The following is a 27,052-nucleotide window of genomic DNA, read 5'->3' on the forward strand; positions in this document are numbered from 1 at the left end:
GGGGGGATGGGAGGTTGGATCCATGTGCCTATCCCTCCCGCAAGTTTTCGGTGACTGAGCATCACTGGACGGTTGGGGACAAGGAGACGGGGGCGATCAAGTACGCTTTGACTGCCTGGCAACACTGGCTGGAGGGCGCGGGCCCTTCCTTTCGAGGTGTGGACTGACCATAGGAACTTGGCGGTGCTTCGTGGTCTGAGGAAGTTGTCCACCAAGCAACTTCGTTGGGCTGACTTTTTCTCCCGTTTCAACTTCACGCTGCATTTCCTTCCCAGGAAGTCGAATTGCTTGGCTGACACCCTGTCTCATTTGCCCGATCCTTCCCCGGGGGACCCCGCTCCGATCGAGACAGTGTTCTCCCCATCTCAACTGGGCTTGGCGGTCGTCACCCGCAGTCAGGCGGCGTGTCGTTCCCGTCCCCCCGCGGTGCCCACTTCGCTGGAGGAGGCCCTCAGGGGGTGGGGGCCCTTAAAGTTCTGCAGGATGAGGGTGGTGACCAACTGGAGAAACGGGGAGAGTTCTGGGGATCGGCTTTATGTGCGTCCGGTGGCGCGCCTTCTAGCCTTGCAGGGGTGTCATGATGTAAAATTGGCATGACGCTTTGGGTTTGTGAAAACATTGCATTTGGCCCGTAGACAGTTTTGGTGAAGGACGCTGAGGGGGGATGTGGAAGCTTATGTTAAAGGTTGCCCCACATGTGCGATGGCCAAGATGGCGCAAGGGAAGGTGTCTGGCCTCCTCCAGCCCCTGCCAGCACCCTCCGCACCCTGAAAGGTGATTTCCATGAATTTCATTACCGATCTCCCTTCCAGCAGAGGGAAGTCGGTGATCTGGATGGTCGTGGACTTGTTTTCGAAGCAGGAGCACTTCGTCCCTTGCGCCTCACTGCTGACAGAAAGCAAGTTGGCTCGTCTATTTGTGACCCACGTCTACTGGCTACATGCTGCCCCTGATAAGATAGTATCGGACCGCGGCGGACAGTTTATTTCGCAGTTCTGGTGGTACTTTCTGAAGCTACTGGGCACTGAACAGGTTCTGTCCTCAGCGTTTCACGCAGCGACCGATGGTCAGAGCAAACGTACAAACGCGACGCTTGAACAATATTTATGGTGCTACATTAATTTCCATCAGGACGATTGGGTTGACCTGCTACCTTTTGCTGAGTTTGCCTACAACAACGCAGTGCATAGCAGCATGGGAAAAAACCCTGTGAGGTTGTTTCAGGACAGTTGGCTAAGCCATTTCCTTTCCTGTGGGAGGTCCAGCAGGAGCCCGTGGAACTGCAGGAATGGGTGCAGACATGGGGCCCGATGCAGTTAAACCTGGAGAAGGCTAAGCAGGGTTACAAGCGGCAGGCCAATAAAAAACAACAGCTGTTCACCCTTGTGGTTGGGGACTGGATGTATTTGTACACCAAGAACTTGTGGGGTCTGCAGGGGTGTAGAAAACTGGGGAAAAATATATTGGACCTTTCCAGGTGCTCAGAGTGATTAATGATGTGACAGCCAAGTTACAGTTGCCTAAAAACTTGAAGTCTGTACATCCTGTTTTCCATTGCAGCCTCCTCAAGAAGGCGCCTCCCCTGGATAACTGGCACCCTCATCCAGCGGCGCCCACCGGAGTGGAAGTGAGGGGCGAGCCTCACCACGAGATGAAAGAGGTGTTGGATTCCCGGGTGCATCGTGGAAGGCTACAATGCTTGATCGCTTGGACCCATTTCCTGGCTGGAGTCAATGAATAGGTCGATTCCATACACGTCCGATCCCCTCACTTGGTGAAGGCGTTTCACCGGGCTTATCCCGATCGGCCAAAATGGGGGGGGAGGTTTTAAGGGGGGTGGAATGGCAGGACCATGCCTGTCAGCATCTTGATGTCTTGCTGTGCGTGATTTGCAATTGTTTTCCTGTTTCCCTCTTCCCTTCCTAGCAATCTCCTGTTAGCAATCTCCTGGCGCCAGCCCATCTTCAAAGAGGTGTGAAAGGTTCTCAGGTTCTTTGTAGCTTTGTAGTAGTAGAAACTGTAATGGACATTTGGTGTGGGGCGAAACGGGGGGGATTGAAAGATATAAATCCTGGATCTGAGCTCTCTAACTCAGATCCTGCTATAAATTGTTACTCTTCGCGTGGAATAAACTGCTTTTGGACTTTCCTACGGTCTCTGTTATTTCCACGTTCGAGAATCTGACAGTCAGGACCATGCCTGTCAGTATCTTGATGTCTTGCTGTGTGTGATTTGCAATTGTTTTCCCGTTTCCCTTTTCCCTTCCTAGCAATCTCCTGGCACCAGTCCATCTTCAAAGAGGTGTGAAAGGTTCCCAGATTCTTTGTAGCTTTGTAGTAGAAACTGTAGTGGACATTTGGTGTGGGGTGAAACGGGGGGGGATTAAAGGATATAAGTCCTTTACATTGTTACTCTTCACATCACGTGGAATAAACTGCTTTTGGACTTTCCTATGGTCTCTGTTGTTTCCACGTTCGAGAGTCTGACATAGGCATTGCCCTGACTCTGAATTGGGCTCACTGGCTCTCAATGGTGTGATCCTATGTGATTAGTCACACAGTGACTCACTCACTTTGAGAGACAGGGAAAAAATCTGAAAACTAAGTAGGGCAACCGTGTATGATTTCTTCTGAGTGACCCAGAACTCATGTGATGCAGCAGTGGCGTAGTGGTTAAGAGCAGGTTCATTCTAATCTGGAGGAACCGGGTTTGATTCCCCGCTCTGCCACTTGAGCTGTGGAGACTTATCTGGGAAATTCAGATTAGCCTGTGCACTCCCACACACGCCAGCTGGGTGACCTTGGGCTAGTCACAGCTTTTCGGAGCTCTCTCAGCCCCACCCACCTCACAGGGTGTTTGTTGTGAGGGGGGAAGGGCAAGGAGATTGTCAGCCCCTTTGAGTCTCCTATAGGAGAGAAAGGGGGATATGAATCCAAACTCCTCCTCCTCCTCCTCCTCCTCCTCCTCCTCCTCCTCTTCTTCTTCTTCTTCTTCTTCTTCTTCTTCTTCTTCTTCTTCTTCTTCTTCTTCTTCTCGGGGAACTGAGTGAGTGGCTTTTCCACAGAGTTTCCAATGATTCCTAGAGACATGTGATGTCACTTATGGGTTCCCCTCGAAGTAAAGTTACATCATCACTGATAGCAATTGAATTTTTTTTTCTCCTGCTGGCTACTGGAGTGCTCAAGGGCAAGACCCACATGGCGACCCTGCATTCGTGACAGTGACCCCCTTCACATCAGTCCCCTTGAACTGCTGCCTTGGACTTTTCTTGGCAGTATTGTCTTTTCCAGTGAGTCTTGACTTCTTGATTATTTATTTGTTTATTTATATCCCATCTTTCTCCTCAATGGGGACCCAACATGGCTTACATAATTCTCCTCTCTACTTTTTTCTTACAAAACAAACCCTGTGAGGTAGACTAGGCTGAGAGCATGTGACAGACCCAAGATCACCCAGCAATCTTTCATGGCAGAGTGTGGAGTTGAACCTGGTTCTCCCAGATCCGAGTGTGACTCTCTTACTACAGCACTGGCTCTGATGATGTGACCAAAGTCCTATAGCCTCAGTTTAGTAATTTTAGCTCCTCAGGAGAATTCAGGTTTGATGTAGAACCAACTTATTGGGGTGCTTTTTTGGCATCCATAAAATTCTTCACCTGCACTCCATTTCAAGTGACTCTGTTTTCTTCCTGTCATTTTTCTTCAACGGAAGGGACAAATTAACTCTCATAACAGTGTTATTTTGTGCATGCAGAAGGGCCAGAAAACTGTTGTATGGTTTTTATTGTAACCTGGCCTGAGACCATGGTAAAAGGCAGGGAATAAATCTAAATAAATAGAGATAGAAATCATGTAGGGCCTTAGCCTTTGTGGGAGGCATTTAGGGCCTTGTTGGCTAACAGAATGTCAGCTGAAATCTTACTGTCAGAAGCCGCAATGCATCAAAACACTGCCCAGTTCTCTTGTGGTATTTGAATAGCCTTGGGCTTCAAAGGAGCTTGGGACACAGCAGGCGTTGCTCCTTTACAGATTCCACAAACACAGCCTGCCTGTACTTGGCAGGATGACTGGAACGCCTCCTAAAAGGGGTGGCCACATGTGGCTACTGGATCCTGGATTTCCCTTTGTGTAGCAGCCATTTCTCAGAAGCGAAGAAGGGTTAGCCCTGCTAAGTACATGGATAGGAGACCACCAAGGAAGTCCAGATGCACTATGCAGAAGAAGGCAATGGCAAACCACCTTGGTTTGTTTGCCCTGACCTGGATGGCCCAGGTTAGCCTGATCTCATCCGACCTCAGAAGCTAAGCAGGGTTGGTCCTGGTTAGTAGTTGGATGGGAGACCACCAAGGAAGCAGGGCTGCTACCCAGAGGCAGGCAATGACAAACCATCTCTATTTGTCTGCACTGGCCTGGTGACGCAGGCTAGCTTGATCTCATCAGATCTATGAAGCTAAGCAGGGTTGGTCCTGGTTAGTACTTGAATTGGAAACCACCACGGTAGTCCAGAGGCAGGCAATGGCAAACCACCTCTGTTTGTCTGCCCTAACATGGATAGTCCAAACTAGCCCGATCTCATTAGATCTTAAAGGCTCAGCAGGTTTGCCCCTGGTAATTGTTTGAATGGGAGACTGCCAAGGAAGGCCAGAGTCACTATGCGGAGGCAGACAATGGCAAACCACTTCGGTTTGTCTCTTGTCTTGAAAACCCTGCCTGGTCACCATATGTTGTCAGAACTTTCTACCACCACCACATCTTTAAAGAAGAGCCAAGTGTACACAACCCAACCTAGGCTAGTTCTATCTCATCAAGGAAGTCCAGGGTCGCTATTTAGAGGCAGGCAATGGCAAGCCACCTCTGCTTATTTCTTGACTTGAAAACCGGCTACTTGACAGCACTTTACCCACAAGCACCCTTGATTGCTCTGTCAATCTCTGGCTACTGAGTGAATCTGATGAAGTTGGTGGGCTCTAGCTCAGGGGTAGGGAACCTGTGGCTCTCCAGATGTTCAGGAACTACAATTCCCATCAGCCTCTGTCAGCATGGCCAATTGGCCATGCTGACAGGGGCTGATGGGAATTGTAGTTCCTGAACATCTGGAGAGCCGCAGGCTCCCTACCCCTGCTCTAGCTTATGTCCCCATAAACATGATGGTTTTCAAGACACTACAAGGCTCTTGCCATTTTCAAAATTGTAAAGTGGAGATCAGCACTCAGAAATATACCTTCCTCATCATGCATCACCTCAGCCTGTGGCGACAGGCAGACATTTCTGAGCAATGCACTCAGGACCTTAGTGAACTCCGGCAGGGTAGCCCACCTTGTAATGAAGCAGCACAGGTACCTGACACCTTTGCGTGTGGGATCTCTCTCTGCCATCTGGACTATATGGACACCCAGGTAGAGAGAGCCTAGAGTCTGGCACCTAGGGGGTAACAAAGGTGTGTGTTCTTTCCAGGTGGTTCAGGAGACCATGACAAGATACCTGTCAATCAAGAATCCTTCCTGCTCATGGCTAATTCCCAGAATGAAATGGAAGAGTGGGTCAGAGCCATCCGGCGGGTTATTGGGACACCCCTCTGGAAAGGTACTGCTCACAACTCTCGAGCACATAGCCAGCAAGGTAAACTGTACTCCTGTGACACTCATGCTTGAGTTCCACTTTCAGGATTGTCGAGTGGCCCAGAGTGGCATGGTTTCTCTTAGGTTCCTCACCTTGGTCTTTATCATAGTGCAATTCGGAGTGTGAAATGTCACCCTCAGCCACACATGCCTGGCCAAGACTGCTGTCCAGCCCCTCCGGTACCCCCTCCACACCAGGAATGAAATTAAGAAACTCTGCACCGGACACCCGAGCTCTTATTTAGCACAGTGTATTTCTTTATTTCCAAAGTCCCCTTCTCTGCATAACACAGAGGAGGAGGAGGAGAAGGTGCACTGCAAAGAGGAGATGGGGTTGGGGCAAGATTTCTTGCCCCAACGTGCTTCCGGTCCCACGGTGCCCCTCAGTGCCGGTGGGTAATTGGCTTCTATCTACTTTCTCTACCCCATGGATGATTTTATAAACTTCTACTATGTTTCTTCATGTCATTTCCCTCCTCCCACCCCCATATATACCTCCCTATATTATTTCTTCTTTCTGTTGTCTTGGGAGTCACCATCTCTGCTCCTTTTCTTCTTTCTCTCCTTTCTACTCACCAACCATCCTTTCTTGTATCTGCTGCCTGGTTTTCATCTTCATGTATTTCATTTATATCCCACATTTCTCTCCTGTAGGGGCATTTCTTTTTAAAACAGCTTACATTATCCTTACAAACAACCCTGTGAGGTGGATTAGGGTGAAAGATAGTAACTGATCTATAGTCACCTAGCAAGCTTCCATGACAGAGTGGCGATTTGACCCTGGACCTCCAATCTTAGTCTGACACTCTAACCACTCCACCACACTGACTCACTGCTTTCCCACCCCACAAGAGCCTCTCCCTGTGAAAACTTTGGCCAAGCTGCAAAAGTCATGCAGTAACAAGTGGCTTAGGTGAGTTGTGCTGCTGACAGTAGTGTTGTTGTTGCCTTGCAACCTCTGCAGTGGCCACTGAGATCTCAGAGGACATTGATTGCTTAAATGTATAAGTGCTGCTTCTATTCTTTTGGAGTTTTGCAATTCCCTAAACTATTCATTTCTGCATCTCAGATTTTTCTGCAAACCTGAGGTTTTTCTCAGCTTTGCAGAAAGATCTGTTGTCTTGGACTTATTCCATGACTCCCATCTCTAGAATTTTGAATATCCACAGATGGGGGTCCTATTAGGAATTAGATATCGTTTACCGGGAAGCATGCCCATGGCGTGAAAGTTCAGTGGTTAATGACTGCAGGAAACAAGGAAAACAGAGACGCTGGCTCGAGTGCAGAAAGGAATGCTTTTGGGTGGAGCAACATTCAGTCATGTGAGCCAGACCTGCAGTCTGAAACGGCCCTGCTGCTCAGACACAGGTCTCCTGAGAACTTGGGGTTTTGAGGATCCAAGACTGTGCAAGGTCAGTGCCCCCATTGCCCTGTCTGTGTTGCCCACCCATGCCAACTATGGTTCAGCTGAGTTCAGGCAGGGCTGGGAGAGATGTCTGGGGGAGGGAGGGATAGAATCATAGAGTTCGAAGAGACCACCAGGGCCATCCAGTCCAATCCCCTGCCGTGCAGGAAGACACAATCAAAGTACTCCCGACAGATGACCACCCAGCCTCTGTTTAAAAACCTCCAGAGAAGAGACTTCCCCCTCCCTCCTCCCCCCACCAAAGCACCATATTCCACTGGTCAAACAGCCCTGACTGTTAGGATGTTCTTCCTAATGTTTAGGTAGAATCTCTTTTCCTGCACCTTGACTCCATTATTCCTTGTCCTAGACTCTGGAGCAGCAGAGCACAAGCTTGCTCCATCTTCAGCATGAAAGTTAGAACTGCTACTTATGCCTACAAGTGCATGAAGGTTCTCTATTCTGCAGTTAGGTAGTAGGAGACTCATGGACTCCAATTTATCAGCCCCTGCCAGCATGGCCAAGTGGCCATGCTGGCAGGGGCTGATGGGAATTGTAGTCCATAACATCTGGAGTGCCAAAGGTTCGCCACCACGGTGCTAGGGTTTCATTCTGCTAGGCTCTCGCACTCAGTTTTCCCAGTTCTTACTCCAAAGATGGGGTCACTGGAAACCTTCTCGTGCCCCAGAGTGTTCAAGGCACCGGACGGATGGGCACATCAAGCAAACGCCCTTTGAGCAGCTCTCATTACAGGCTCAGAAGAAAGAATGACACTTGGAGATTTGCCTCCTGCTTCGGATGCTGTTTTTCAGTCCCCCCACCCACCCCCCACCCACCCCTGGGCTCTTCTGTTTGATAATTTGTAAACAGGAAAAAAGTCTAAGTTTGCTAAAAGGATTTTGCAAGCTTGGTTTGAATAACAAGCCCTGGAGGGATTGTGATAATAAGTGAGGGTGTGGCCAGACTCATTTGGGAAAGAATGTCTTACAGATTGCGCTTCCAAAGGATAAGGTGCTGAATGTGTCAGCACCTTGCTCATTATTATTAATGGTTGTTGAATGACCAGCTAGATTAAAATCCAGTACCCTCTTAACGACCAATAAGATTTCCAGGGTATAAACTTTCAAGAGTCAAAACCTTCCTTCCTTCCTTCCTTCCTTCCTTCCTTCCTTCCTTCCTTCCTTCCTTCCTTCCTTCCTTCCTTCCTTCCTTCCTTCCTTCCTTCCTTCCTTCCTTCCTTCCTTCCTTCCTTCCTTCCTTCCTTCCTTCCTTCCTTCCTTCCTTCCTTCCTTCCTTCCTTCCTCTCTCTCTCTTTTTGATTTCTGTTTTCCTCAAATGAGAGATTTGTTCATTTTTCAATTTATGAATTAATTTTGAGCTACGTTCTGTTCCGCTGCTGTTCCGGCGGTATATGGTCAGCCTCCCCTGATGAGTCTCCTCCTCGCGATTTTTTACTGCATGTTTTGAAAAGTTCTTTTACCTCACTCACTTTTTATCTACTAGCACTTCCTTTTAATCTGAATTAATTTTAGAAGTCCTTTAATCTGTTCATCAGATGCCTCCCAGGGAAGAATGTGGTGGGGTTGAGGGTATCTCTCCAAGATCTTCCTCAGGGCCCACAAAGAGTTCATTTAGTCACTTTGCACTTTCAGGTCTGATTGATATTTTTCCAACAATCCTGGGGAAGTTAGCTTGGCCAATTTCACAAATGCAAGACTGTTCATAATGGTCTGGAACTTGGTATAATGCCGGAAACCTCAAAAGGAGACCAGTTAGTGTGATTCCTATATGTAAGAATATAGAAAATATTTAGGTATACGTATAAAGAGACATTTAATTAGCAGAGATATGGAAGCAACATCCAGTAGAAAAGAGAGCCAGAGATACTTTGAGTTGCTTTATATAAAAGTTTATCGGCTAAACAAAGAGTAGGGTTACATGGAATAAAAACAAATACTGGTCTGTTACATATTTGCAGTATTTACACATATACACTCAAGACTACATCTTGACTACACATCTTACTTCTCTCTGTCCAGTGTCTATTCTATTCTCTGGTCCATTCTGTTTCATTCTTCTCTAGTCTGCAAGAACAAAGAAAACAAGTTAACTATAACTTCTGGGGTGTGTGCTCACTAACATGTAGGCAGTGGCTATCTAACTGACCAACAGCTAATCAACAGGTCATCTCATTACAATATTACCTCCACATCCTGTTTACATACAAACAGATGTTAACTCTTTCATGACTGATTGTGACAGACACTTGCAAATACCAACAAAATAACAATGCAATTTCTGCATCTGCACCACAAAGGGAAATAAAGCAATGTTTGGCGGTGACAGCAATCATGTTGCTCAGTTACATGTGTGAACCCCACCCCCTCAGTTCCTTCAGTCTGGTCTTCAGGAGGACAGACCCCTCCCCCTTGCTACATTTGTCCCTACTTTACCAACAAGGCCAATTTTAAGATCAGGCAGCCCAAACAAGCTCTTGGAGCACTCAGTTTGGGGGTCATGGGTTGGGGGAGGGGGGAAGGCTCAGTCACACAGGTGGTCATCTCAGCTCTCCACTCATCAGCTGAAACAAATTATATATACTAAAGGACTATAAAGTAAACTAAAGGGAATGTTTTAAAATGTCACTTGGTGTGTAACACTGGGACCAATGTGAGCCAATGGGTAATATTTCTTTTTTTCCCCTTTATAATTATTTGATTTCTTCTGGTTTAATTTCTTGATATCCCTCCAGTTATTTTTAAAATTAAAAGGCTTCCGTAAGCTTTAAAAGGAGGCAATTTGTTTTTATTTGCTTACGTGAATATGGATTAGTGTCCATTTGTAAGCAGATTGGCTTTTTCCTCTGACTGGGATGGCTCCCTCGGGGGAAGGGCCTGCAGCTCACCTGCTGCGCATTCGGACGGACGGTCCCATCCCAGTGGATGGAGTCGGGTAATTAGCTACGGGAAAGACTGCTGCCTCCGACCCTGGAGAGCCACAGCCAGATAGAGCCGCTGCCACAGTCACCTTGACAGACTAGGAAGCTGCCTCCTGGGAAACCTCGGCCTTGGTGTCCATATGCTGGGTGGGGGGAGAACAGCAGCAGCACAACTGGACATGTCTTTGGACAGGCTAGATTTTTTTTTTTGAATTGAAAGTCTGAGAGTATGAGCGGCTGCAGGGGGGGAATCCAGGCCTCACATGGCCTCAGCCAATAGCTAGCCATGCTCTTCCCTGCTTCATAGATGCTGGTGTGTTTCACCAGACCAGAGCTTCTGGTGCTCAGAGATGGAAACGTGTGCTGAGGTCGCTCTGGCAAAATGTTTGGTGCAGGGTTGGTTCCAGGTTTTGAGTAGTCCTGGGCAGATCCCCTTCTGCCTGCCACCAGGGACCCCCTCAACTCCTCTTTTCCACTCCCCACACCTTTCTGTGCATTCTCCCGCCACTTGCAAGCCCTCTGACCCCCACTGCCTCATAGCCTTCATAGTCTTCATCTTCCTCTGATAGCTGTTCCCTGACAGCTTTGGGCAGGATGTGTAGCGGGAAGTGCTGCTGCCACGGCTGCCACCCACATGCCGTTCCTCAACGACACCGAGCAGCTGGGAGCACGGGTACAGGCAGGTGGCAGCGGGTGAAGGGAGCCAGCAGCAGTGGTGCCCACCAGAACCCCTGGGCCTTGGCAGCTGCCCCTGCCCTGGTTTTCCAACTTTCCAACATTGGTATGGCTGCTGGGTTTGCTGGAGATTGACCTGTCATTTCTAGTCCCCCAGAGCCACGGAGAAGCTGCCTCAGCTGAGGCATGGCGTTCGGCAACTGGAGTTTATCTCTGTAAGGAAACCTGGCCTGTCTTGCCCTGCACTGACAGCCCTCCCCCAAAACTGATCCGATAAGGCAATTGGGACCCGTATTTCTTGCGCAGCTCCTGAGGGAGGCCTGTGTTAAAACTTGCGACCTCAGGCTGAGCAGCTGTTTACTTTGGCTGCAGTCAGGAGAAGCACGGAGAGTGGGCAAGACCCTGCCTGCCTGCCTGCCTGCCTGCCTGCCTGCCTGCCTCCCGTGCCGTTGTGTCGGGAGCTGAGGAGCTCCCCATTTTCAATGGATATTTCGGATGCTTTCGGCACAAGTCATAATAAATGCCGAGTGAGCCGTGAGGCTGAAGCCAGATTATCCGCAGCCGTTCGAGTACCGAGCAGCGGTGTTCAGTGGCGGAGGCACTGTGGACAGGGGCTGGGCCTCAGGATGTGTCTCATGCCTGGAGCCAGGGCCTTCCTCTGCTGCCATGGCAGCTGCTTCACCTTGCTAGGTTTCTGCTGGAAGCTGGACATCTGCCACAGGCCCAACTGCTGTGCCAGAACCAGAGGTGAGCGACAGGGAGGGCCCTTCGGGGATTGTCACTCTTTTCCCCCAGGATGAAAGCCTGCAAGACCAGTCCCAGGCACACAGCTTCTGCCCTGAGGAGGGGGCAGGGGCGGGGGGGTCCGGGGTGCTGACTGCCTGCTTTTACTCACCGGTCTGTGGATATCTGAGGAGCAGCTGCAGACCGGGCTGGGAGACGGGTTCGCTGCTCTGGCATAGACTGCAGTTTGCTTCGGTTCATCTTTACCCCTCTGTTTCTCTTGGTACCACTCTGAAGGTGGCCAGCTCCAGACTGAGGACTTCCTGGAGATTGGGGGGAGGGCAGTGAAGCCTCAGGAGAATGGGGTTTGGGGGAAGGCACCTTAGTATGGTGTAACACCCTAAAGTCAACCCTCCAAATCAGCCATTTTCTCTGGGGGAACTGGTCTCTGTTGCAATTCTGGGGGAATTCCAGGCCCCACCTGGAGGTTGGTAACCTAAGTATGACTTTTTCTGTCATGACCACGGTGTTCTCTGACAGTTCCAACCAAATAATCTGCTTATGTGTGTGATTAAGTGCCACTTTTTATGCGCCTGTCGGCTCAGGGAACTGCGCCTGGGGTACAACCTGCTCGCGCGCCTCCCACCCCCCGCCTTGCCCCGTGCACGCCCCACCCCAATCCGCCCCCGCCCTGCCCCTGGGGAGGGGATTTTCTGCCCCCACGTGATGTCCACACCCCCACCCTGTTACAGCTTTGCCACGGGAGGAGGGGGGGTCCCAGTATGGGAATCTTAATGTGTCAGTTTGAAAGGAGCACCTCCCACTATATGGAAAGACTGACAGGCCCAATTCCAGTATCTGACCTCCTGCCTTTGAAGCTGGACTTGGACCAGGGAATTGTGAAGACTCCACATGTTTCCCAGCCCCTGACAGGTTCAGACTTTGTTCTGCCAGCATTTAGTAGACAACTAATCACACTGGAAGAGAACATTTTCCTTCCCATCCACCAGTCATGGAATTGCTTTTGCTGTGGTGTTTCTGCTCAGATTTGTCTGAGTCCTGGAGAGCTGACTGCAACCGGAAGGAGCATCCACCACATAGTCTTTGCTTTGGGGCATGTTTGCTGCTGCTACCCACTGTCCTGTTTCTCTGCACGTTTTGCCCTATCTGCAGCAGGGCGGGCTTTACCCCGGGGTTCAGTGTGCTCTTGTTGAAGGGCTGAATGGCATCGTCTTCATTGGATTGACAGCTCCGCCCTGCATAGCCCAGCCGCATGCATGTTCCCACTGAATGTGATCGGATACCCCGCCACCCCCCAGCCAGAAAAATACCCTCATCTTAGTAGTTCAATACCTATGCATATAGTGGAATAGCATGTTCCTGACAACCAACCAGAAAAATACCACTGGGCAATGGAACCTGGGAACAGGCCCAACCCACGGTGTGAAGCTGACAACCCTAAGATGGACACTGACAATAGATATCGAGCTTTGCTTCATCTTCTTCTAATAGCTGATGCTCAGCCAGAGGCATATCGGGAAGAAATGGCACCTGGAGACCACTCCTTTCTGGCTGCCCCCACCCCTGTGCCCCCACACTCGGCGGCGTGGCTTGGGGTGTGGCCCTGCCCCCGGCCTTCATGCAGGCCGGGTTTGGAAAGCTTTTGAAAGCTGGCCTGCACAGGGGGCGGGGGGTGGGGCTCAGTGGTGGTGGGCAGCCCAGGTGGGCACCACGGCCACCTGCCACTGAGCCACCCACCTCCCTACAGGCTGGCTCCTGGGAGGGGAAGGGGCTTGGTGCGGTGTGGCTGTGGCGCACGCTCTTTGGTCACATGGGGGGCATCCAGCACCCCCCCCCACAAGCCCAAAAGGCATGCACCCGGGGACATGAGTATCCCCATGTCCCTAGGGTGGTATGCCCCTGTGCTCAGCAGAGCTTATTTCCCAGATAACCAAAACATTTTCCAGGTGAATCTTTGCAATACTGGTGTGACTTTACTTATTATTCTGGTTATGTCGGGCCTGTGCCTGACTGTTGGGTGTGGTGGCCATTTGCACGGGAACTGTGAGGCTTTCTTCTCCGGTTATCACTCTCCCACCGTCTGCGGCCTTGGAGCCAGGAAGAGCAGCCGCTTATCAAGTGTGAACTGTTCTCAGCTTGCTTGTGCTTTGTTCTAGGGGTAGAGAAGAGCCTTTGGCTAAGGGGGGCGGGGAGCCTTAGGGGATATAGGCAGAGTGTTTGCGCAGCTTCCTCAGAGTCGTCTGCTGTTGTTTACCTTTCGCTTCAAAATAAAGACTTTAGAGCAAATTTACAGTTTCTATTATTTTCGGACCTGGGGTCTGACAGGATGTTAATCATCCTTTGGAAAGGGATAAGTTGAGATCCACCTCAAAATATTCCCACCTGATCCCACCCCACTTTAAGCACTAGTCAAATTAATCTGCACCCAAACTAATGCTGGTGTTATCAACTGTGATGGATTCCTCTGGAAGGTTCTCTGTGTGACACATAGATGAAGCATGACTCAGTCTCCTCTCCCAAACCTCAGAGTTCCTCCCCCACCTGAATGATGGACAACCAAAGATAATGTTTGGCTTCTCCCTTTGGCAGGCATCTTTGGCCAACACTTGGAAGACACAGTCCAGTATGAAAAGAAGTTTGGGCCACACCTGGCTCCTCTTCTGGTGGAGCAATGTGCAGATTTCATCCGGGAGCGTGGCCTCTCCGAGGAAGGGCTCTTCCGCATGCCTGGCCAAGCTAATCTGGTGAAAGACCTGCAGAAGTCCTTTGACCGTGGGGAAAAGCCTCTGCTGGACAGGTGAATAGACATCTTTTAATGACAGAACGATTCAAAGCTCTCCAAATGTCTTAGCTGCAAGATCTGCTGTCACTTAAAATTATAATTTTCTCCTTCTTCCTGTGGATGTGTGCCTTCATTTGTCATCTCCCAATGTCATGCAGAAATCAGAGGCAGCTGCTGAGTCCATATCAAATTACCTATATATCTCAGTGTCTTCAAGTCTCAACTGACTTATGGTGACCCCAGCAAGGGGCTTTCAAGGCAAGTGAGAAGCAGAGGTAGTTAGCCATTGCCTTCCTCTGCACAATCTCCCTTGGTGGTCTCCCATCCAAGTTCCAGCCCTGCTGAACTTCAGAGATCTGATACGATGGGGCTATACCATGCCACCTTCTCTTTAGTATCAGATTTACCTAATCTGATCTGAGCCCAATTCACGTCCTAACAGCCGCTCAAAGAATCACAACCCTCTGGGGTTGTCATAGGCCCACAATAAACAAGTGTGGCAGATCTCTAAACTGGAATCCTCCTCAGGAGCTGGCAGCCATCATACATTTATGGCTGACAACTGGAAAGTATCGTAAAATTTGAACTTCAAATCTGAATTGAAAATTCCAAATGTATGATGGCTGCCAGCTCCTGAGGAGGATTCCAGTTTAGAGATCTGCCACAGAGGGTTTTCAAGGCAAGAGACATTCAGAGGTGCCTTGCTCTGAGCAGCCCTCCTCGACTTTCCTTGGTGGTCTCCCATGCGCGTAATAGCCAGGTCTGACCCTGCTTAACCTTGACTTCAGATGACATCAGGCTGGCTCAAGCCACCCAGGTCAAGGTACTGTGTATTGCCCTGAATGGTGTTGCTTCTACAAATTGATATGCTTTGGGTAGCTCCTCACCATTGCTTTCAATGGGATATGCATCTGGCTGTTGCTTTTAAAGCAGCCCCAGTTTAGGCTGTGCAACGGTGGTGGTGGTGGCGGTGGCGGCGGAGGCAGCAGCGGTGGTGGTGGTGGTATTTCTTGATTAAAACAATATCAGCTGGAATCAGACAGGACAGGGTTGGAGGAGGTTCGGATAACTGACCACACCAACAGAGCAGCAGTAGGCCATGAACATCTGGGGTCCCAGAGTTGGACACCCCTAGCCTAAACTATGAAATTAGAACACTCTAGGTAGAAGTTATGACCTGTGACCTTAGGCTGAAATGAGAATGGAATTGCCTGATTCTTTTCTCTATATTTGTTTAAAACTCAAAGGCATCCAAGTGAGAAAATGGGACACAAACAGTTGAAGTTGAGTCCTATTTTAATCTCAAAGTCAACTTTCCTGAGTAAATTTTTTCACTAGAGTGAGGATATTGTGACCACCTCACATCCATCACCCTGCAAGAACTGACAGGAATAGGCATTCTTCGGAGGGAGGGGAGGGAGAGGTGCCATGCAAGGGAAGGGAAGGGAGGGGAGGGAATGAGGGGTGGCATGCAAGGAAGGGGAGGGAGGGGGAGGGGAAATGCTACTCACGCAGTTTTGGATCAGAACCTACAGACCAGACAACTGAGAGGGGAATCACAACATTGCGTGAAGGAAGAAATTTGAGCCTGGCTTCTTCTCCAAGCCGAGTGTACCAGTGGAAGTCGTGTCTTGAAACCCCCAGCATGGGTGCTGTGAAAGGAGGGGGAGAGGACATGGGGGAGAGGACATGGCCCACCCATCCTAGCTCTTTTGACGAGGAAAAGGACCTCAGTAGGGTAGAAGGCCCTCTCCTGAGCTGCCATTTTTTCCAGAGGAACTGATATTTATCTTCTAGAGAACAGCTGAAATCTTGGGAGATCTCCAGGACGCACCTAGAGGCTGGCTAACCTATTCCACACAGGGTTTCCTCCTAGGGCTGACCCACCTCCCTTTCCTCCCTCGTCTTGTTGCAGGAATACTGATGTCCACACAGTGGCATCTGTCCTGAAGCTGTACCTGCGGGAGCTCCCCGAGCCTGTTGTTCCTTTTGCCAGATATGAAGACTTCCTGTCCTGTGGGCAGCTGCTCTGCAAAGACAGAGGAGAGGTTGGTGAACTTCATTGTGCTGGGAGAGACTGGGCAGGGCATGGGTTTTGGGGTGGATATGATAGTATTACCAAGCCTCCAAATTGTGAGTGTGATAGATTCCCCTCCCCAACCTTCCAGCTGCCTTTGCCCATGAAGTGGCGGCAGAGGTGAAGCTAGGGAAAATGGAGCTCAGTGCAAAATCTCAGTTTTGCAAAAAAACCCATGGGCTGTGATACTGGAATCCACCCCCAAACAGCCATCTCTTTCAATGGTGTTTAAACTAGGGAGCCCAGATTCTCCTTTAAAATCCACCTTAAAGGGATTTGCAGTGGACTGTGGACTGTGTGCGATTGCAGTGGACTGTGCGCGATGCGCTCACAACCTTTTTGGGGGGGTGCCGTGAAGCCTGGCTCTGGCGGGCTGGTTTGCTTCCATGTTTGCAAGCACTGGAAGGGCAACCCAGCCTCAGTCCCTCCCACCTCACGCCCAGTTAGATGTGCCACTTGCACCAACGAGCGGGAGAGCCCAACGCACCTTCCCTCCCTCCTGCCACGACCCCAAGCAAAAGTGCAGGGAAATTGGTCACTGTCCTTTCTCAGACCCGGGCTGTAGGGAGGCAAAAGCGGGACAAGACACGACACTCGATGCGCACGTCAGAGGAAGACTGAACCTCCACGTCGCCTAACTTTTTCACTGGTCTTTGGGAGAGCGGCGCTGCCCAGACTTTCTCCCCTTGCCGGCAGCTCCCATATTCTCTCCCTCCAGTGGCGCCTGGACGCCTTGAGCTGACAAGGCAAGGGAGAAGCAGCAGGAGAGCAGGTGCAGCCGCCCGGCTGAGGAGGAGAGAGGCGCTGGCTGGCACCCACCCACCCGCTAGCGGCTTTGCAATTGCTCGCTCCATAATAAAGTTCCCCCAGTCCTTGTTTGGGCGGGGGGGTTTGACAGCTGGGGGCAGATGGCCTCTGCTGGATCTCCCGGGTTTGCCCAAGCAAAATTTCCCATTTCTTCTCCCCATCTCCTCTCACCCTTCCCCAGGATCAGCAACAAGCAGCTCTGAGGTACGGGGTGGGGGGGGGGGGAGAGGAAAAGGAAGCAGCATCGTGTTGTTTCAGTTTTGGGACAACTTATCCACCACCATCCCCTTCACAACCTGTGGAAGGCTCAGGTTCAAATTTCTTTGCCCCTTGACCCCTGAAAAGCCTTCTCTTTGCTTTTCTCCCCTCTCCAACGCGAAAGTTTGGGTGCAAAAACCTGAGAGAGAAAAAATAAAACCTTTTGTGAAAAAATAAATCACCTGGACCGTTGCTGAGATCTTGGAAAGAACAAGGGGGGGGGGGGAGAGACTTGCAGGGGGAGAGGAAGCAGGAGAAACAAAGGGACGGTGCAGGCACCGCCGTTGTGAGGAGCTCCAGAGCTTGACAAGGAGCATACAGAGAGTAAGAAGTTCTGACATCCTTTCTTTATTTCCTTAAAAAAAAAAAATAGGCGAAGGATTTTTCCCCCCTGTAAAATGTGCCATCATGCACGGCCCAGCCTGGAAGCGTATTTCTGAAACCTTTGCAACAAACAAGCAGCGGGGAGAAACATTCCTGCGCTGCACAGACCAGGAGGAAAGGAAGTGCAGAGGCTAGGAGGGCAGGGTAGTGCCAAGATTTAAAAGTTTGCCCAAAGCTAACAATCCCCCTCCCAGGGAAAAAAAATAAAGACTGAAGTTCACAGCAGCCTTTTCTTTTTACCTGCATTGGGACGCCCCAACACAACGCAACAGCCAATCAGGATAGCCCCTGAGCAGATCGCGCGTTCAATCATGCGATAGTGGGGATTCTTGTATTGCTGCTGCATTGCTCGAAGCAGGATAGTTTGGTGGGCACGAAACTGTGATGAAAAGGTGCTGGTTCTTTTCAAACCTGGTTCTATCTAGATTCATTTTCTCAGTGGGGAAGGGGCCTAGACAGGTTGCACTGTGCTCCCTTTGTCAAGGTGCTCGGCTGTGTATGGACAAACGGTCTGAGGAGCCTCTTGTTGATGCCGCTGCCTCTGCCTCTTCTTTCAGGGCACCCAGGAACTGGCGAGGCAGGTGAGAAATCTTCCACAAGCCAACTACAACCTCCTCAAGTACACCTGCAAGTAAGCCCCGCTCCTGAGAGTTTATGGAACTGCTGGCTCAAGCGGCAGGCTTGGCCTTCATGACTGCACAAGCCCCCTGCCCTGAAATTTGATTTGTGCAACTTTCTTTCTTCTGACTGTCTCACCTTTCCCTGTCAGCACGCAGAAAGGTAGCCCTGCAGAGGAAATGTTGAGGTCTGTCACATGTCACAGGTTCATTGGACATGCTGCCAACTATGGCACCCTCTCTGTTCCTGCTCCGTTGTTGGTGGGGTGGTGTCAAACTTTAGTCCAAAATAAAGAAACCGTAGATATTAACAGTAGTCATTATTGGGAATACTAAAGATCAGGAACAGTAACTGAGGATTCTGAAGATCATAAGCAAAGCTTGGGCTTAAATTCCTTGTTCCCCCCGCCCCACTGGCCAAGGCACAAACCCTGTTCCCACAGGATCAAAGCAAACGTACAAAAGACAGAAGGCATTTCACACTGATAAGGAATTGAGCTAAACCAGGCCCCCGACCAACTGGCAGGAAACGGAGAGGAGCATCCCTTACCCTGAGAATCCCTTAACCCTCCCCCCCTCCGTCAGAACTAGGGCCATTCTGACACGAGGGGGGGGGGGAAGGCTCAACGTTTTTCCTTCCTTCTCCATGGGAAATGGCTGCCTTTGGCTACAATTTCAAATGTGCCATATTCAAAAAGTACTTGCCTCCAGTGTTCATTCCTCAGTTAGTGGAAGCATTTCTAAGGCAGAATGCTCAACCAATGCATCTAACATTGCAGGTGAAATCCGGGACACTTTTGAAATGTAATTTTGCTCACTTTCCTTCCTTCCTGCAGCTACCATCCCATCCCATCCCATCCCTTCCCACGTGAGTTTTCTGCATGAAGGCCCCATAATTCCAAGATGGGGTTGCCAGCCTCCCTGGGGCCTGGACGTCTGGAATTACGGCTCTGGTCTTCAGGCCATTCCAATCCCTTCCCCTGGAGAAAATGGCTGCTTTGAAAGGGGAGCTGCACTCCGTCAAACCCTGCTGAGGCCCCTCCCCATGTCAGGACCATGCCTGTCAGCATCTTGATGTCTTGCAGCGTGTGATTTGCAATTGCTTTCCTGTTTCCCTCTTCCCTTCCTAGCAATCTCCTGGCGCCAGCCCATCTTCAAAGGGTCCCAGGTTCTTCGTAGCTTTGTAGTAGAAACTGTAGTAGACATTTGGTGTGGGGCGAAACGGGGGGGATTAAAGGATATAAGTCCTGGATCTGAGCTCTCTAGCTCAGATCCTGCTTTACATTGTTACTCTTTGTATCACCTGGAATAAACTGCTTTTGGACTTTCCTACGGTCTCTGTTATTTTCACGTTCGAGAGTCTGACATTAAGCAGGATCTCCCAGTTTGACCCCCATATTCGGATCCATGGCCGGCGCGGATGGAGCTGCAGGCAGGTCCTCGGCTGGCGACCCTGATGAGGGAATGGGGCGAGTTGCAGACGAGGACAAGCTGCCCCGCGACCCGGACTTAGGAGACGAGGAGAAGGATGCTCCCGTCCCCAACCGACACGATCCTCACTTGGGTGCCACACGAAGCACCAACCGTGAGGAGAGTCCCCGTGCTGGGTGGCGTGAGTCCACTTGACTCACGCAACCCATGGACCAGAACATTTACTCAGACCCGGAGGCATAAAGCGAGTGGTCGCGGGTCCAGGTCCAGGCAGGGGCGTGGGCCCATGAGCGAGGCGTGGTTGCCTGGCAGCGGGAGCGAGACGAGATGCGATAGGAGATACACTTCCTACGGTGCAACATGGAATTCCTCTTGGTCTGCACCAAGGCGGCAGAGCAGGATCGCCAGGATCCACCGCAGCTGCCGCTGCCTCTGGAGGGACACAGCTGGTACCCACACCCCCAACCACATGCCGCCCAGGCTGCTGGGGCTTCCGGGCCTGTCCAGGCCGCAGCCGCTGCCGCCCCCGTGGCAGCGGTGGCGCTTGAAGGCCCATATCAACAGGACGACGGAGACGCTACCCTACTTCCTCGTGCAAGTCGAAGTGCATATGGAGAGGTGCGGTGGTGACTATGAGGACGAGGTCGAGCAAGTACATGAGGTGGGGGCGGCCAGCTGGTACGTGGGACTTTACAAAGGCAGGGCACCACAGCTGCGTTCCTTCCCCTGCTTCATGTTAGCACTGCGGCAGCAGTTCGAGGATCCGTTCGAGGAGGAGAAGGCTCGAGGAGGAGAAGGATCTGCCAGGTTGCAACAGATCAGACAAGGGTCCCGATCCGTGAGTGACTACGTCTCGGAATTCGGCCAGCTAGCCGGGGTGGTCCAGGATTGGCCCGAGCAGGTGAAGATTCACTTCTTCCGAGAGGGGCTTCACCCAGAGGTGGCACAGAGGGCCATCGTGACTACGAAGCTGACCTCCCTGGTGGGGTGGTACACGCGAGTGGGCGAGGCAGAGGTCCGTCTGCAGAGTGCAGCTACTGAAACAGCAGGGCAACCCCCCACCGGCTTCTCCCCGTCCCCCATCGGGGGGCATCTCTCCAGCTCGCGGTGTCAAGGAGGCAGGGGAATCTCTTTAAGCCCGGTGGCAATGGCTGGGACTTTGCCTGAGTTGCAGCGGAGAGGGGCACAAAGTGGCCGTGCGTCCTAGCAAGAAACCCAACCCTCCGTTAGTCTCCGCCAGCGGCGCAGCAAAGTCCGGGACGGCTAAGAGTCCAGAGAGAAAGTCCCCGTTCAAGAAGGGTTCGGGACTACAAGTGGAGCCTGCCAGCTGAAAGCAGTTGGGCCTCTCCATGGAGGTGCAGGTGGCCCCGAAGTTCAGCTGCAGGATTCGGCGGGAAATGGACAGTGACTCTGAGCCTGAAGCTGCCGCCTGATACGCAGTCCTCTTGGCTAAGGACGAGGAACTGAGGCCTCCTCAAGAAGGCGCCTCCCCCGGATGACTGGCACCCTCGACTGGCGGCGCCAGCCCCTGTTGCAGTGGGGGGCGAGCCTCACCATGAGGTGAAAGAGGTTTTAGACTCCCGGGTGCATCGTGGCCAGCTACAGTATTTGATCGCGTGGACCCATTTCCCGGCTGGGGACAACGAATGGGTCGATTCCGAACATGTCCGAGCCCCTCGCTTGGTGAAGGCGTTTCACCAAACTTTTGTCAATCGCCCGAAACGGGGGGGAGGTCTTAAGGGAGGCAGAATGTCAGGACCATGCCTGTCAGTATCTTGATGTCTTGCTGTGTGTGATTTGCAATTGCTTTCCTGTTTCCCTCTTCCCTTCCTAGCAATCTCCTGGCGCCAGCCCATCTTCAAAGAGGTGTGAAAGGGTCCCAGGTTCTTCGTAGCTTTGTGGTAGAAACTGTAGTGGACATTTAATTAATAGGGCGAAATGAGAAAATAAGTGAAATTAAAGGATATAAGTCCCTGGATCACAGGCTCTCTAAAGCTCCAGATCCACTGCTTTACCCAATGACCCTCTTAGTATCACCTGGAATAAACTGCTTTTGGACTTTTCTATGGTCTCTGTTTTTTCCACGTTCGAGAGTCTGACACCCCACACCCCGCCCTCCCCAGGCTCCACTCACAGATCTCCAAGGATTTCTCACACTTGCTTGGCAATCCTAGGCCCAGCATAGCTTTTTTGGGTGGGCAAAGGAGCCCGCCCCTCTTTTCTCTGTTCGTCACCAGCAGAAAGGCTGGTTAGGTCTGCCCCATCGTTTTGTATTTCGTCCAGTGTTTCTGTCGATTATACTATTAGCTGGATTTGTGCAGAGTTTTGCAAAGTGCATTTCCTAGCAAATCCAGATGTAGACTTTTTACAAAATGAAAATGAAAAGAAGTGGGCCGTGGAGGTGTTTTGGAGGGCAGCTTGTGGCAGTTTCTGACCCAAGGAAGGCCTGCATCGCTCTCTCGCTCGCACTCTTTGGAGAAGCTGACCGGGCCAACACAGATGATACGAGCAGAGTCTGAGGTGGAACAGCACCTTCCTGGATAGGTTCTCTCCCCCCCCCTCACTCCATAGCCATTTTGATCCATTTGCTTTTGTGCATTTAGAATGCCTAAAAGACTTCTCACCGGCCAGAGACACAGCCTGAGTGCAAATTGGCAAGCCCAGTACAGCCCTCAAGATTCAGGCAATGAGGTTTCTTTGTGAATGTGGATAAGTGGTGTGTTCTTCTCAAGGTAGGCCCAGAATGGATTGTGTGGGCAACTCAAGAAGGGCCAAAGTGGGTGATGCAAGGGCTCATACTAGCGTCCTCTCTGAGCTGGCTTTACAGGGAGATCCCCGTCTTCAGGCAGGGGTCCCAACCTGGGCTATCAATAATCCAAAAGGAGAGCAGAAAGAGGTGGAAGCAGGTGAGGTCCCAGAAGTAGGGAAGCTACACTCAAAAGATGAAACCAGAAGAGTGACAACTTTTGGGGGAGATTCTGGCCCCAATTAATGGCCTGGGGCTTCAAAGACAGCAAGAGTCATTTTCCCAGGCTTGGAGAAAGAGGAATGGGATCTAAGTGAGTAAACAAGTGACTGGCCAAGACTGGGAAAGACAGAGGTGGATTCCACACAGCATAAACATAACATTGTTAGGACATTTTTTAAAGATCCATTTTGGCATTCTGTGTTCCCACAGTGTGGGAGAACACAAGCGTTGCCAGCCAAAACAGATCTTTTTTCCCCGTCTGCTGCATGGAGCTCTTGTCAGCCTCACAGTGGCGCCCACCATTTTGTGTGCTGCAGCAGATTCTCTGTAAATATTTCCCATGGGGGTTTCCTTTGCTCGCAGCTCATCCATTTGCTATTTCACTGTAAAAAGTAGATGAATAAAGTTGGTAGTGCCTAGCGATCCTGCACACGTCATTTTCCTTTCCTTTTTTTTTTGAGGGGGATGTTTGAGTTACAACAACATGTCTAGAGAAGCTACAATATGCACATATTTGTGTCGCCGTAGCTTCGCAGACTCCCCTTCAAAACAAAACATAAAAGAAAAAATGACACATGTACAGGATCACAAGGCAAGACAAATTGTATTCATCTACTTTTTACAGCAAAATTGTGCATGGATGAGCCTCAAGCAGAGGAAACCTCCGTGGGGAATCTTCATGGAGAATCTGCTGCAGCACACGAAATGGCAGGTTTGAGTGGCAGAAATGAACGTAAGTGGTTTGGGCAGGAGAAATAAAGTGTTTTCTGCCTGCTTGTGTTCACTCAGAAGGCAGGACTCACCTTTAACCCGGGTTGGGGATGGGGAGGGAAGATTGCCAGTTGCACAGTTTTTGAAAAACCCGAGTTGAGAGGAATATAACCTAATAAACTCATTTTGGGGGAGAGAGCTGTGCAAAGTTATTCCCCAAAATGCTTTTTCTAACTTTCTAGAGACGTTATCTGTGCTTTGTGGAATCCACCAGAACTCCATGGCCTTGGTAACCTTATTGAATATGTAAAGGAAGGAGGGAAAGCCGCATGAGGATTTTGGGAGAAGTTGCAGTAGTATTGTCGAAGGTTTTCATGGCCAGAATCACTGGGGTGTTGTGTGGTTTCTGGGCTGTATGGCCATGTTCTAGCAGCATTTTCTTCTGACGTTTCGCCTGCATCTGTGACTGGCATCTTCAGAGGATCTGATGGTAGCAAAGCAAGTGTAGTATATATACCTGTGGAATGTCCAGGGTGGGAGAAAGGACCATTTGCCTGTTAACAAGTGTAAAGGGTGCAATTAGCAAGCTTGATTTGCATGTGTTGGGTGGATCCTGCTAGAACACGGCCATACAGCCCGGAAACTACACAACACTCCAATTGCAGTAGTCTTGGGTTTGATCAGTATGAATGGAGAACTTTTTATTCAAGAGCACTACAATGTGACCCCAGGTCTTTGTCTGAAGCATTCCGGACATCTAAACACACCTTCATGAATCAACTGAAGAGTCTTGATTAAAGATCTGGGCCTAGGCCTTTTCTCTCTGAGGCTAAAGTTGTTTGCAGCCATGCTGGTCCAAAGTAAAAAATCTTTCGACAAACCATGCTCTATGTAAGGCTTTTTATTAGGCCCAGCTATAGTGACTCAAAACAGTGCATAAGCTCCAAAAAAAAGGAGGTCTGGCAGCACACTGAAGCTACCTGGATATACCATACCCAGTGGAAAAGATACCAAGACCCCATAACTTTCCCCCTTCTAAGGGCAGTGGTCTTGGGTGGAGAAAGAGCAGCTGGGAAAGTGCTAAGCAGTCCCTCCCATCTCTTCTGCTCACAATCACAACTTTGCTGCTTTTCAGATCAAATAAACCAACCCAAACCTGCACATTTTCCAAGACTGACTGAGCAGGAAGGAAAGCCCACCTGGGACTCCTGGCAATAAGTAAATCTCTTACTTTCCTGTCTTTTTCTCTCTCTTTGGTGGGGGCTTTTCAAGATTTCTGGATGAAGTTCAATCTCACTCCAGCTTTAACAAGATGAGTGTCCAGAACCTGGCTACTGTGTTTGGTCCAAATATCCTCCGCCCTCCAATAGAAGACCCAGTAACTATAATGGAAGGTAGGCATGCTGTGTTCCTCAGGTGCAAATTTACAAGTGAATTCTCAGAGCCCAACACCTCCAGAATGGGAGGGGACCTTCAGATGTTTCACCCAGGAAGGTGTCTGATGTACAAGCAGAACTGTGGAGCAAAGCACTGGGAATTTGTAAAGGAAATTATTTATTGATCCACAAAACTAACGAGAATTTTATTTACTTGCTTCATTAAGGGGGGTAATGTCCATTGGGCAATGTGGGCAGCTGCCCAGGGCTCAGGAATTTTGCAGGGCATGCTCCTGCATTTTTATTTTTTGGTGTTTTTTCACGTTTTGGCCTGCAGAGGGTGCACTTTTTTGAGATATTGGCACCATAATTTCAGGGTATCATCAGAGGACTGTCCTGATGATACCCCCCAGGTTTGGTGCAGTTTGGTTCAGGAGGTCCAAAGTTATGGACCCCCACAGGAGTAGCCCCTATTCCCCATTGTTTCCAATGGGAGCTATGGAGATGAGGACTGCACATTTGAGGTTCCATAACTTTTTCCCTCCTGAACCGAAATTCACCAAATTTGCGGGGTGTCATCAGGACAGTCTCCTGATGATTCCCTGACATTTTGGTGTTGCTAGCTTAACATTTGCACCCCTGACAGGCACCCCCAGAAATTTGCCCAAGAATCTTACTTCTTCATTGATTTTTTTCTATTGATGTCAATGGGGAATTTCTGGTGCAGCCTGTGGGGTGCACATTTCTGAAGGTACAGTCACAAAACCTTCAGGGTATCTTCAGGAGACTGTCCTGATGACACCCCCTCCCAAGTCTGGTGAAGTTTGGTTCAGGGGGGCCAAAGTTATGGACCCTCAAATGTGCAGCCCCCATCTCCATAGCTCCCATTGGAAACAATGGGGAATAGGGGCTACCCATTTGGGGGTCCATAACCTTAGACCCCCTGAACCAAACTGCACCAAACTTGGGGTGTATTATTAGGACAGTCTCCTGATGATACCCTGAGCTTTTGGTGCCGATGCCTCTAAAAATGCACCCCATGCAGGATGAAAGGCAAAAACACCAAAAAATAAAAATACATCCGAGAATCTCGGATGTTACCACAAGTTCGGATGGCGCAGAGTTCGGAGGGGGCGGGCTCGGGCCCTTGGCCCTCCGAGCGCCTTCAAACTGGCTCAGCTCGGCCCGATCCATGGATCGGGTCAAGCCGAACCGCCAAGCCTTGCTGCCTGTGCTCTGCCTCTTGCCAGCCCAGCTGCATGCTCGGATGGATCTTTGTGGAGTGGCAGGACTAGCAGTCAGGGGTGCATGTGCACCTGGCCAGCCCACTTACCACACCGCTCTCCCCTGAATGCCACTGCTGCCCACCCACCCCCTGCATCTTGCGCCCTTTTGCCTACGTTCAGCCAGCAGGGGGCAAGCCACAAGCCACCAGGGGAGGAGGATGGGAGAGCTCCACCTCCTTCTGCCGCCCATGGGGGGCATCAAATCCAGGTTTTGCCCAGGGCTCCAGTTTGCCTCGTTACGCCCCTGCTTCATTTACAGGCCTCACAGAGGCTGAAGGTGGACTACAAAATTTACAAACTATGCAATAAAAGTAAAATACCTAGAACAAGCAAAGCAGCAGATATTGCCTCAGGTTTCCACAGATGTTAAAGCCTTTATTCTCTTTATAAAAATACCCCCTGAACAATCTTGTCCCAGTGTGCTCCATGCTATAAGCACAGGAAGAAGAAGAAGAGATGGATTTGTATGTCCAGATGCACTCTGATCTGGAGGAACCGGGTTTGATTCCCAGCTCTGCCGCCTGAGCTGTGGAGGCTTATCTGGGGAATTCAGATTAGCCTGGGCACTCCCACACACGCCAGCTGGGTGACCTTGGGCTAGTGACAGCTTTCCGGAGCTCTCTCAGCCCCACCCACCTCACAGGGTGTTTGTTGTGAGGGGGGAAGGGCAAGGAGATTGTAAGCCCCTTTGAGTCTCTTACAGGAGAGAAAGGGGGGATATAAATCCAAAACTCTCTCTCTCTTTTTATATAAGGAGACTCAAAGGGACATACAAACTCCTTTCCCTTCCCCACCCCCTCACAACAAATACCCTGTGAGGTGGGTGGGGCTGAGAGAGCTCCATAGAGCTGTGACTAGTCCAAGGTCACTCAGCTGGTGTATGTTGGAGTGTACAGGCTAATCTGAAATCCCCAGATAAGCCTCCACAGCTCAAGCGGCAGAGCAGGGAATCAAACCTGGTTCCTCCAGATTAGAG

The 27,052-nt window shown here is 50.4% G+C and overlaps 1 protein-coding gene across 1 annotated transcript in view; it reads left to right on the plus strand.

Annotated features, from left to right (window-relative positions):
* ARHGAP22 (Rho GTPase activating protein 22) overlaps positions 1-27,052 on the plus strand; it is a 54,290-nt gene that overhangs the window by 22,695 nt on the left and 4,543 nt on the right. The window contains exons 4-9 of the mRNA XM_048505877.1: positions 5,454-5,618; positions 10,356-10,367; positions 13,969-14,176; positions 16,077-16,209; positions 18,245-18,318; positions 24,687-24,808. Coding sequence (XP_048361834.1) covers positions 5,454-5,618; positions 10,356-10,367; positions 13,969-14,176; positions 16,077-16,209; positions 18,245-18,318; positions 24,687-24,808 — 714 coding nt within the window. The remainder of the gene's footprint in view (positions 1-5,453; positions 5,619-10,355; positions 10,368-13,968; positions 14,177-16,076; positions 16,210-18,244; positions 18,319-24,686; positions 24,809-27,052) is intronic.

The sequence above is a fragment of the Sphaerodactylus townsendi genome, linkage group LG08 (assembly GCF_021028975.2).
Source record: "Sphaerodactylus townsendi isolate TG3544 linkage group LG08, MPM_Stown_v2.3, whole genome shotgun sequence".
NCBI lineage: Eukaryota > Metazoa > Chordata > Lepidosauria > Squamata > Sphaerodactylidae > Sphaerodactylus > Sphaerodactylus townsendi.